At 43.9% G+C, this 12,934-nt stretch overlaps 1 protein-coding gene across 1 annotated transcript in view; it reads right to left on the bottom strand.

The window, feature by feature from the left end:
• Positions 1 to 12,934, bottom strand: part of ADARB2 (adenosine deaminase RNA specific B2 (inactive)) — a 708,390-nt gene that overhangs the window by 34,808 nt on the left and 660,648 nt on the right. Inside the window, exon 7 of the mRNA XM_045290006.1 lies at positions 1,646 to 1,827. Coding sequence (XP_045145941.1) covers positions 1,646 to 1,827 — 182 coding nt within the window. The remainder of the gene's footprint in view (positions 1 to 1,645; positions 1,828 to 12,934) is intronic.

Below are 12,934 nucleotides of genomic sequence, written 5' to 3'. Positions count from 1 at the left end.
AGGCAGTGCCTGATGTCAGCTAAGCTAAAGCAGTCAACAAAGGGTCAAACCTACGCCTTGTTCTTGATTCCCATCACTCACCTGTCAGTGTGCCTCCCTTCTCCCCAAGGCGGAGGGTGGTTTTCCTACTTTTTCAGCTGCCTATCTGACTTCTGCAGGCAAAGGTGGCACTGAGATCTCCCGCTTAAGAAAGGGAGGTAACTCACCGGTCCAACGCCTTCTTCCAGGCCCCCAGTAGGACGTTTACAGGATGTTATTAGAAAGAAATGTTCCAACCCTTGGCTTTTAATCAGTTCCTTCAAAGGTTACTTACTATGACATGCCAAGGACCAGAGTACATAAGTGACATCTTCCAAGAATCTACGGCTGACTTTTTTCTTTTCCACCTGAGAGTATCTACAGAGCTTGACAGCTGCTCTTGTTTTCATATCCACGTTGCTTGGTTGATCCTTGCCACCGGGCTGCGGGGCAGGTCTAGGTGGTGGAGCGGCAGTCAGCCCCGTTTCACATAGGGATGCTGAGGCTCAGAACAGTAACGTGGTGGAGTGGTGAGATTAAGAGAATTCTGGACGTGTCCACAGTGCTGGCTGTATGACTTTGCTGTTTCGGAAATGTGCTTTCAAAACCTGCACTCTGGCAGGGCCTGCGCAGGAGCAGAGGGATCCCTCTCTGATCCCTTCCTTGTGGTAAAACACATCCCACATCACCACAATAAAACTTCTTTAAAAAATGGCTTATGTGTACAAGGGGGCTTTGAAAAGTTGGAAAAAGTCCAGTTTGCTAATTCTAATTTTTTCTTAAGCTCTTTGGAAATACATATGCTCATGACATAAACTTTGCAATTTTAACCATTTTTAAGGATCTTACTCAGTGCGATTCATTGCCTTTGCAATGCCCTGCAACCATCACCAGTGATTTCCAGAGGTTGTTCACCAGCCCCACAAGAACCTCAGCACCCTTTAAGCAGACGTCCTTAATTCCTCCTACTCCTAGCCCCTGCTACACCAGTACATCGTTGTGTCCTTGTAACTGTCATGTCTAAAGGAGCTGGTAAACATAAAGATGTCTAATAATCACTTATAAACTTTTTTCTTTGCCTTTGCTTATTCTACACAGTTCATCTAAGTGGAACTGCACAATATCTGTCCGCTGACGTCTGACTTATTTCACTTAGCACAATGTTCTCAAGATCCCCCGATAGAGTCTACAGCATATGCCAGACTTTCTCTTCATGACTGCACAATATTCTGCTGTAGGTATAAACCACATTGTGTGAAGCCATTCGTCTGTTTATGGGCACTTAGATCGTTCATCCCCACCTCCTACCTACTGTGTTTGAAACTGTAATGAACACTGATGTGCAAGCATCCATTTTACTTTTAAGTGAATCTCATGCATGTGGATCTTTATCAGGATTTTTTTTTTTCTTTAACTAGAGAGCAGGGCCAGGGAGTGTGTATGGTTGTCCTATCAGGTGGGCACATTCTTCTTAGTCTTTATTTTTACCAGTGCCTTGTAGACACTATAGTAAGATGACACAAGGATGCATTGGTGTTCTAAGTCCTAGTACATATTCACTTAAAAATGTTACCTATTCTAATAGTCCGATATATAATGTACATATATGTACACGGTGTTTTCTTACCACTGAGGAGAGGCTGGTTGTGATGGTAGGAAGTTGGCAGCTGGCCAATGTCTTCAGTCCTGTGGCTCATCACGCGGGCCAGGTGGCCCGTGTGGCGCAGGCTTCCCACGACGATGCTGTGGAGGTACACAGGCTCAATGAAATGGCAGAGGAGAGCGCCCTGCAGCCCCAGAACATTCCATCTGAAATGAAAGGAAAGCAAGAGTCAGTAGCGATTTGCACAGGAGGACCCACAGGGAACAAACAGCAAGCCACCCACATCCACTCAGGGCATGCTATCCCTTGGCTTGCTTTGCTAAATATGGGTGTTGTCCCCGCCCTTGCGTCCCCTGATTTCTGTGCTGTCACCCTTCCTATAGTGCTGATGGAAAGGTCTCGCCTGGGAGCTCTGGAGACACAGCGGAGGGATCACAATAGGCCGTCTGGCCTTGTGGCTAGGAATGACTCCATCCCTCTCCCTGCTGTTGGGTTGATTCTGAGAGCGGCCCTACAGTTTAATACACTGGCCTTCTGATGATTGGTGGACTGCACGGAAGCTCTCTCTCTTCTCAAGTACTTAAAGACTAGCTTTACAAACAAACAAACAAACAAACAAAAAGACATTCTGTCCTCAAAGTGCATCTGAATTGTTGCCAGTAAATAACAAACAGGTGAGAGAGGAACGCTCTCTTCTACTCCCTTTGTCCTTAGCAGTCAGATGGACCTATGGGTTGAAGCGAAACGGCGTGAATAAATGCAGTTCTGGGTGAATGTGGTGGCTTCTCTAAGTCACATTGGCAGCAGTAATTTTAATATCTCTTTCCCTAAATTATTGGGGTGATAAGAAAAATTGTAAGTATCTGTTATTTAAGGCAATACTCTGCGGTTTCCCTTCTAGAGCCCAACCTCCATTGGTAGCCAGCGTTATGTAGCTAATTTCTTACATCATTGTTCTTTTCATTAATTAACATTTCTCCACTGTTCGGGCAATTATTGTGGTGCTTCCATGCTGTACACCTCTTTCCGTGATTAATAAGGAGTCATTATATTTCCCTTTCCCGAAGCAGTCAATTAACACAGAATTCTTTCCATTAATTACCGAATGCTTAAACCCAGCTTGCTCTACCTGGAGAGCAATCTGCTCGCAGAACCTGGGACACCAAGTGCTTTAAAAATCTCTCTTTAAATTTTATTCCGAAAACACAAGCAATTTAGCTGGCGATATTAATTTGCCTCAGAAGCATCGCAGTGAATGAGAAACATCTTTTAATCTCATGCAAGAAAAGGCAGCCATCTGGCTGGCGAGGATTGCAGGGAGCAGCTCTCCCACTCTCCCTCTGTAAATGCAGGTCATTAAAGTAATGTGTTCATCTACATAAAACTCAAATGGAATATAAAAGGTAATATTTATATACAAACAGTTTAGTCCCACAATTTAAACCGTCATTGGTTTTATGAAACATTTACTTTAGTCGATCAGATTTGCATAACTTCGTTTTGAAAAAATATGGTGGTCATTTCTAGGAGTCGGATACTTTCTCTCAGAAGGCAGTGAAGTGGCTGTCCTTGGATGGATGGATGTGGCTTCCCCAGAACATCAACACCCTGAAGTTTTCCAGGAGAACAGTCCTGAAAGCAACGCAAGCGCTTATGGCAGTGTTTCTGCCTTGGTGAGTGAGTGCCTGCCAAGTGTCAGGCCTTCGACCCAGGCTAGTACAGGTGGCTGTTTATGAGTCAGAATCTACTCTGAAGCACAGAGACCCCGTGTGTGCACAGGTATTTTAGGATGGCAACCTTTGGCAGAGGATCCCCAGAGCTTTCTTTTCAGGTGTCTCTGGGTGGGTTTGCATCAGCCACCTTTTGGCTGGTAGTGAAGTGCTTAACTGTTGGCACCATCCGAGGCCTCTCCATGCTGAGGCCTTCTGTCTGTCCAATACATTACCTCTTGACATGCCAACTCACCGCCTTCTGGAGGCTTTCTTGTTCCTCACAGACGTGTTAGAAGCACTTCAGTTTCTGAGTCTTTCCCAGAAGAGAAAAGCAATTCCAGTGTCGAGAATTGACTGAGCGATTTGGCTCTTTCTCTTTAAAGTCTGACATGGGACTATGTTGGCAGTCAGGACCAAGCACAGACCAAGAGAGTGCAGAGAAATTCAAGAAAGCCTCCTTCACTTAGTATTTTAGATGCTTCATTCTTACATCTGAATAAGCTGAAAAGGTATGTATGCGAAAGAAAGAAAAAGAAAGATGCCTAATCTATTTCATTATAGAAGTTCTTGGTCTTCATTGGTAAGTGTGTATTTTATTTACTATTCAGGTATAAACTTTTGTGTATTTATAAGCATCGATGAAAGTACAGCAACAGCAGGTGGTGGCGGCAGTAGACTGCACGCTACAATTTTGAATCACCATTTCTGGCAAGAACATGGAGTTACAGACAATCTAAGTAGTATGTATAATGTTTCAGCTCTATGTGGAGTTTAACACATTATCAATCGTAGCAGGCACATTTATAGAACTGGACATTACTTTCATCTGCAACAAAGCATGTTCTTGCACAATAAAATTAGTATTCACAAAAGAGCATTGTACTTTTAGACTGGCAAAGCATTGGCTTTGAACAAAACTTCTGGAATATACTTGAGCAGTTTTGCTTCCGTAGGGTCACTATGAGCCAGCATCGATTTGACAGAAAATTTTTTTTATTCTATAGGATTGTCTAAAGACAAATAACTTCTAAATCTGCTTTCCTCTTAATAACCTTTACAATAAAGAGAAAATCAACCTTCTCCTTGCCTGGTTATAGGAGTTTAAACTTATTCAGCTGGCAGGATCAATAAAACCAAATGTCTTCCTGAATGTAAACTGGAGAATTTTCAGCATTCAGGATTGAATGGAAAAATACCTCTCCTTTTGTTCAAACAGCTGATATTACTGTCATGTTGACAGAAAAAAAATCCCATGCCTAGTTTTCAATATAGATAATCCCTAAATAAATATATTTTTGTTGGTTTGTCAATCACTGAAATACCACAGATAAGTGGGAGAAAAGATCCTGAGGAAAAAAGAGTCTGCCTTTCTTTAACCAAGAGATGCAATCTCCTTGTGCAGTTCAATCTTGGCCTCCCAGTAACAATGGAAACAATTACACGATTCTTTGTAGGAGAGGCTTTCTTTCAGTCTGGCACTACACGTGGGGCCCTGGTGATTAGACAGATATAGCAGTGATCATGTTGCTCGCTCTGGGGCAGTTTGCCTTCCTACTGGATTCACCACCTTGACAGAACCCTGAGAGAAGGTTTAACTCTTCAAAATTGTTGTGACAATCTATGGATTACCTATCCCTGAAAGCCAGGATAGGTAAATCTCTAGAGACAGTAATTGGATTAATGGACTAATCGAGGGATAGGAGGGGAGGTTGAAAGGGTATGGGGAGCTAATAACAATGAGTACAAGAAGGAAGAAAATATTCCAGAACTGATTATGGTGATGATTGTGCAAATAAAACTATTAAAAAACACAACAAAACCACATTTACTTTTTCATCTGAGGTCCTTGGGTAGTGCAAATGACTCAGTCTCTGGTTTGTCCCTTCCTAAAACCTGGACTTATCCCCAGGACCTAATACAGTGCCTGTTACATTGCAGGTACTCAATGAAAGTTACTAAATTGAAATAGATGCAAATGTCATACTCAAACTTACCTAATAATAATAATAAATAATAAAAGCTAAATTTTACTTTTTAAATATAACTACTCTCCCTTATGAGGGAAATTTGAAAAGTACTGTGACAAATGTGGTGAAGAAAGATGATGGTGCTCAGCGATTAAAAAAAAAAGTGTCTGGGGTCTTAAAGGCTTGTAGTCAACCAAGTGGCCATTGAGCAGGGAAGCAACAAAACCCACATGGAAGAAGCACACCAGCCTGTGTGATTATGAGGGGTCGACGAGTATAGGTCTCAGAAGTTCAAAAACGAGCAATCAAGCGGATATGAAGGACTGTGGACAAAGTGGAGACCCAACGCCCACCTGGAAGACAACTGTACAGGTCCTTGCAGAGGGGCGGGTGGGGGTGGGGGTGGGGTGAGGAAGTCAGGCTATGGCAAAGTCCTGATGAAACTCATAACTATCCTCTGGTTCTTTATTATTTCCTCCCCTTACTGTTAAGGCTTATGTTTCACCCCATTAGTACTGCTAGACCAATGTATGTTCAGGTGTAGTACAAGTAAGACAGTTCGATGCAGGAGTGCCAGGATGGATGACCCTACAGACATAGTGATTCCCTGAGGATATGGGAAGACCGTTGGAGGGGTGGGGGGGAAGAGAAGAAGGAGGAGCTGACAGCAATGAAGGCTGTAGAACTCCACTCAAGGGGAGTGAAAAATAGAATTGTAGGTGAAAAAATATACATATAATAATTAATAATATATAACAATAACAAGGATTACTGGGGGAAGGAAGGCTGAAAGAGGGAATAAAGGGAAGCTGATATCAAAGAGTTCAAGAAGAAAGAAAATGTTTTGAAACTGATTGTAGTAGCAATTGGACAATTATGCTTGAACTATTTGAACGGCAGAATGTTATGACACCTGTAAGAGCTCCCAATAAAGTGATGAATTAATAAAAAATGAACGAGAGAGACCTGTGCTACTGAAAGAGAAGCTTCGTGACAAAATCAGAGGAACCTCTATCAAACAAACAAACAAACAAGAAATCAAAATGCGAAGCTGTTATTTCTTGACATGTTCTCCATCTTGGTCTAGACCCTTCTGAAGGCCGTCTTTCCATCTCTCTACTCCTTCCCTAAGGCGTTCCATACTCTGATTTATACCACATCACGGCGCCAGTTTTGGCATCTGAAAGGAATCAAATCTAGTACCTTTGAAACGCTCTTGAGGTTTGATGAACCAAAAGAAGTCAGAAGAGGCAGGATGAAGGATGTAGAGTGGATAGATATGGTTTCCCATAGAAATGAGGGTACCAAGGGACAGCCCTTCGTACCCGCAAACAACGAACAGGTAGGTGCATTGTTGTGATGGGAAAAATGTCCTTGGTGCATATTCCCTGACCTTTCTCTTACCAATGTAGTTTTCATTTTTAAAAAGAGAATTTACAATAAGCTCCAATGCTCATCCTGTGCGCTTTGACAAAATCTACTACGTTTACCACTTGGAATCACCCCAGAACAAGTCGCTATAACCTTCTGGGCTGTCTACCCTGAACTAAACTGGCCCCACAGATCCCCTGCAAAGCTACTGCTACCTGCACCTTTGCTATGAAGGCACTCGACGGCGATGATGATGAGTGGATTACAGAGAAAACATGTCTGTAGCCATTCACTGATTACAGAGACGTATTTAAACATTTTTCTTTTTAAAAACAAACCTGCACGTGTATGAACTGGTACCTAGTAACAAAATCTTTTGGCTTACCCTCGTGTGTGTATAAATATATATATATATATATACAGTTGTGGTTAAGTGCTGTGACATTAGGTCAGCCTCATAGTGACCCCATGCAACATAGGACAAAACACTGCCTGGCCCTTCACCATCCTTACAAGCATTGCCAGGTTTGAAGCCGTTGTTGCTTTGCTGATCCATCTCACTGAGGGTCTTCCTCTTTTTTACTAGCCCCCTACTTCACTAAGCATGACGTTCTTCTGATGTCATGTCCAAAGTATCTCAGATGCATCGTCACCATCTTCTCATCTAAGAACGATTCTGGCTGTACTTCTTCCAAGACAAATTTGTTTCTTCTCCTGGTACATTCAATTTTCTTTGTCAATAACCTTTGTCAAGGGTGTCAATTCTTCTCTGGCCTTCCAGCTCCTTATCCAGCTTTCTCATGCATTAGACATACTTGAAACAAAACCAAGCATGGCTTGGGTTAAGGCACCTTCGTTATCAAAGTGACATCTTTGATTTTTGACCCTTTGGGGAGATCTTTGCAGCAAGTTTGCCCACTGCAATGCATCATTTGATTTCTTAACTGCTGCTTTCTTAGGTAATGGCCATGGATCCAAGTAAATGAGATCTCTGACAACTTCAATCCTTTCTCTGTTTATCATGATGCTGATTATTGGTCCAGCTGTAAGGATTTTGGTTTTCTTTTTGTTGAGGCATAATCAATACTGAAGGTATAGGCTTTGAACTTCATTAGGTGGAGATTATCTATCATCTATCTATCTATCTATCTATCTATCTATCTATCTATCTATCTCTAAGGAAAAGTTATTAAAAGTGTTCTAATATTTGGGGCTTTAGAAGAACAAAGCTTCTGATATAATACCTATTTTTGTTGGGATTAAGTTACCGTCTAGTTACTATTGCAATTCCTAGGTGACTCTCATCAATAGGTGTGGAGAACTGCTCTGATGGGAAATCTTGTTTGGGCAAGGGCCTGATATTCCTTGGTTTATAAGCATGACTCCCTCCCTGTTTCCCTGGATTCTTCCATATCCCTGGCTTTCTCTCGGGTTGTTGATACTTTCCATTCCCATCGACTCCAGTTTTGAGGATGTTTGCAGTGCTGTATAACCCTACCTCTCACTTCTGGAATTTTACCTCAACTAGTCCCGGTGGCACAGTGGTTACAATTTGGACCACTAACTCCAAGGTCAGCAGTTTGAAACTACTAGCCACTCTTCAGGAGAAATAGGAGGCCTGACTCTACCCCTTCTCTGCACTCCCTCGACAATCATTCCTCCTTGTCTGCTGAAACTACTGAGATTGGTTTCTGTGTGTGGACCATCATTAAGACTTTAGGTAGTGTTGTCCTATAGCCTGAGGGGGCAAAAATCACCTCACATTCCAGATGATTCTCTGGGTGCTGGCAGGGGCTGGCCTGTCTGCCACAGATAAAGCGGAGGGCTTAGTGAAACGAGTCCTGTAATTTAGATATGGGGAAATTATTCTTGGATAAAGGAGCGCCAAAGTGAAGAGCTATCTTTATTGATCTAGTCATAGGGTGCATGTTAATATTCTCTAAACCTATGGCTGAGATGCCAGGGACGGAAGTCAAGTTCACAGCTGCCATGCACCTTAAACTCTTCCGTGAGCGTTGCATCATGGACCAGTTCCTGCAAAGTCCTCACTGCACTTCCTCTACTGGAACGCCTAACTCATTCCCTGCTGTGGTGTCTCTCCCTTCTTTTCTTACACTCCATGGCAGCAAAGCAATGAGCCTTGATATTCCAGGGCCTTTCCACCCTCTGCCTTACTCACATTATTAACGTGACCATGACCTCCCTTGTCTAAGTATGTTGCCTGTTCCTGGCTCAAAGCTTCTCTCATCTCCGAGCTAGGAATACTGTCTCTCTCTTCTCCGAACTCTGATAGAACTTTTCTGTACTATTTTGGGCCATTGCTTTTCAATCTCATGATACTCTTTAAACACTGGTCTTGGCTGTGGACTGGGTGGCATGATACATGGTTAGCAAAGAGCTAATAAATATTTGGTGTTGACTTCATCAGCTGTGTCATGTTCAAATATGAAAATAAAACATTAGAGTATGTAAAAAATTCTAGTTTCCACCGACGGATGCATAGGTCCCATCCCACATGCTCTTTTTACAATGGGACTGGGATCCCAGCAACATGGCACCCGGCTCCTCCTTGTCAGGCCTGGGCGAGTTACTTCCCTGATAAGGGGTGCAGTGGAAAGGGTCCTAAGGAACATGTCAAGCACTATACCCTGTTCTCTCGCAATGCTCCCCCTTGAATCCTAACCACCGTGCTATGAAGAATCCCAAAGTATCCCTGAAAAGCAACCAAAGTCTCAGCCTACAGCTCTGGCTGGGTGCCTCGCTGACAGTCAACAACCCCTTGTCTCCCATGGGAATGTGGCATCTTGAAGGTAGCTCTTCAGGCTCCGCAGGAATCTTTCACAGCTGAGGATGCCCTGTGGTACCAAGGTGCGGCACCTCATACATTCCAGCGCACCTTGCAGACTTGTCAACGAAACAAATGACGGCTGCTGCCTCAGGCCTCTGAGTTCTGGGGTGCTAGTTGTTGACGAGCAAAAGAGAACTGATATGGAGCCCGTGACACTGTTGGAGCAATCGATGTCATTAGATGCCGCTGACTTGGATCTGCACCGGCTCTGACCTGGCACAGCAGAAACAAACACTACCCGGTTCTGTGCAACCTTCACAGTGCTTGAGCCCATTGGTGTAGTCACTGGGCCAATCTGTCTCATTGATAGTTTTCATATTTCCTGTTGACTGGACCTTACCTTACCAAGCACAATGTCTTTCACCAGGGAATGAGCCCTTCTGACAACATGTCCAAAGTACGTAGGATCTTCGAAGCCTCACCGTTCTCCCTTCAACAGAGCATTTCTGCGGAACTTCTTCCAAGACAGGTTTGTTTGTTCTTTTGGAAGTCCACCGTGAATCCAGTACTCTTTGCCATCAGCAGAATTCAAATTCTTCATTGGGTTTCCTTATTCATTATCCAGTTACCACGAGCATAGGAAGCGACTGCAAAAAACCATGGTTTGAGCCAGAGACCTAGGGCTTTGGGTAACTTCTCAGGAAATGCACATGTGTCATGGCAATACTTAGACTAACCAATACAGTCCTTAGGTGGAAAGTACTAGTGATTGCAAAAGTTTGGGAAAATAAGGTGGTCAGGAAAAATGCTAGGGGTTGGAGTCAGGAAAGTTGGGCCATTTCTTGTTAGTTTCAGCTGATATGAATCACCTCTACATCACATTATGCCTCATTTCTCTTCTGCGGAAACTCTCTGAAAAATTTTCTCTTTCCTGACTTTTCTGGTTAATTCTGTGGCATAAAAATTGGCGAATTGTCAAAAGCTTTTGGAAGACAAACAGTGATACTAGCGACTACATGATTCCCAATTGTGCATTTCATTACAGTATCACTGCCATAGAACCAGCTACCGACCCATGGTGACACAATGGCTGAACTGCCTAGTCCCACATCATCCCCAGGACTGGCGGTGGATTAGACTGCTGTGATCCATGGGGCTTTCATTGGCTGATTTTGGAAGCAGATTACCAGACCTCTCTTCCTAGTCCATCTTCGTCTGAAAGCTCTACTAACCCCTAGCATCATAGCAGCATACAGTCTACTACTGACAGGCAGCTGGTGGCTGTGAATGAGATACTTTGCCAGGGAACAGAACCCGGGGCTTCTTCATGGGAGATGAGAAGTCTACTGCTGAATGGCCTCATTTTCCTTTCTTAGGGCCTAGCAGTTTCACCCGGTTCCAGGCTTTGGTCCTAGAGATGCGGGTTCTCTGACCTTGAGGTGGTGGCATTTTTAATGAAACGTTGAATCTTTTCAGGAAGGGAAAGAACAATCTTGTGACAGAGTCAAGCGTTCTCCCACCACCATCCCCGATATGTCTCGCGGCTGCTGCTGAGGCCCGGGAGGCGGTAGGTCTCTCCTCACAGACATCACTTGTGGGCTCTGTTCCCAGGAGGCAGAAGACAACGTTTACTTCGCCCGAGGAACGCCCCTCGAGTCCTTTAGTGAAGATGGAAGCAAGAAAATGACGTTTCCCTTATTTGTGCGTCTTGACCAGGCTCCCATTTCCCTCTCGTTCTTTCTGGGTCCTCAGGCGTCGTTCTCTTTCTCAGACCGTACATCGCGTGGACTGGACGCTTGTGTTGTTCTCTGACGTACTCTGTGGTGTTATCTTAGATGGTAACTTCAGCTAGGCTTCTGATTTCCTTTACCATTCTTGCGAACCCTTGTTCACCTAATTTATCTCTTCAGCTGCATGTCTTGCAGACACTGCATTTCGCAGCCCTTTGCTGTCTCCACAGGGCCTGGGCAGAGTCCCCAGGGGGTGGATGGCTGACCGTTCTCTCCAGTGCAAATGAACTTGCCCCTCTGTCCCATTTCACAGTGTGACTGTGGGAGTGATGACAGATAATAGCTATGGAAGTGCTATTAATTTCCTGCTATCCCTTTTGGGTTTCATGCACGTTCTAGACTTTATCGCTCCCTACTTTCCTCACAAGAGTATATAAAACTTCACCTAAGTCTTAATAAAAGTACAACCTAGCCTATATCGAAGGAAGAGTAAAAAGGCTAATAAAGCCAGCTGTGAAAGTCGTGACTGGAGTGTTTAAAAAGACCAATACTTTGAGTTCTTGAGCAGCACAAATGATAAACACACCCAGATACCAACCAAAGGGCTGCAGGGTTGAGTCCAACCAGAGGCCTCTCAGAAGAAAGGCCTGGAATTTACATCCGAAAAAAGGAGCCACCGAAAACCTGAGGGGACCCGGTTCAATTCTGTCCCGCAGGGAGCCACCAAGAATCAGAGCGATCTCAACAGCCACTGGCTCCCGGAGATAGCCTGAGATCAGGGAAAGAAAACAGCCCGTTCCTTGGACTTAATGAACGCAGTAGCATTTTAGAAAGACGATAGCCATCAGTATACCAATCTGAAGGGATGTCAGATTTTCCCCTTCCCAGATGGTTGGGTGATAGAGGAGAATAGAGAAAGTTACTCGGAGAGAACTGGGAGCAGCCAATTTCCATCATCAGAAAGAGAAGCTTACACTTCACAGCCTGACAACCACGTTTAGAAATCAAGACAGCATCTTATTCTCCAGAGAGCAGCTATAATTTTTTATAGTTCATTTTTATGGAGAAAGCTTTAAACTATTCATTTAAAGACACATTGCGATCAATAATCAAGCTCAGGTACTTAAAATTAGAAACCATATCTAAAGGAACATTAGTTCCAGAAGATTTGGATTTTTATATGCCACTCAACTTTTGGTTCTTAGAGACAAAAGCAGAAAACATCACCTTGGTTCTCCCCGGGTTTTAAGTTGACTGTGGTGCTTGCCTCGCTCGGTGAGTACAGAGTGGCTTCTCTCAGCCAGACAGACGGATGTCTAAAGGAACATGGACCATGACTAACATATAATTGCTGTAGTCCGTTCCTCATGCCACTGGTGGGCAAGATTTTGGTTGGTCTTCCCTTACTGAAACGAGGAAAAACGAACTGGACTAACCTTTCATTTGCAATTTAACTTTAATCCGTAGTCTCGAAGGTCAATTTTCATTGACATGGTGAAGTAATGCACTTGATAATTATAGTAAGATTTGGGGGGTTCGATTAGAGCAGCCAGTCCACAGAGAGGACCACATGGCCAGCCCCACTAAGAGACATGATGCCCCTCACTGGCCCATGGTCCTGCGGGGGACAGCACCAGAGACACAGTGTGGGAATTGCAACCGATCTGATCCCGCCACACCGAGGCAAAGCACTGGGGGAGTGCAGCAGAAAAGCAAGGGAATGGAGCAGCAAGGTCCCCAGGGAA

This window comes from Echinops telfairi, unplaced genomic scaffold (assembly GCF_000313985.2).
Source record: "Echinops telfairi isolate 266 unplaced genomic scaffold, ASM31398v2 ScPeMD7_31;HRSCAF=116, whole genome shotgun sequence".
Lineage (NCBI taxonomy): Eukaryota > Metazoa > Chordata > Mammalia > Afrosoricida > Tenrecidae > Echinops > Echinops telfairi.
Note: the sequence above shows the minus strand (reverse complement) of the source record. Positions and strands in the feature narration are given on the sequence as shown.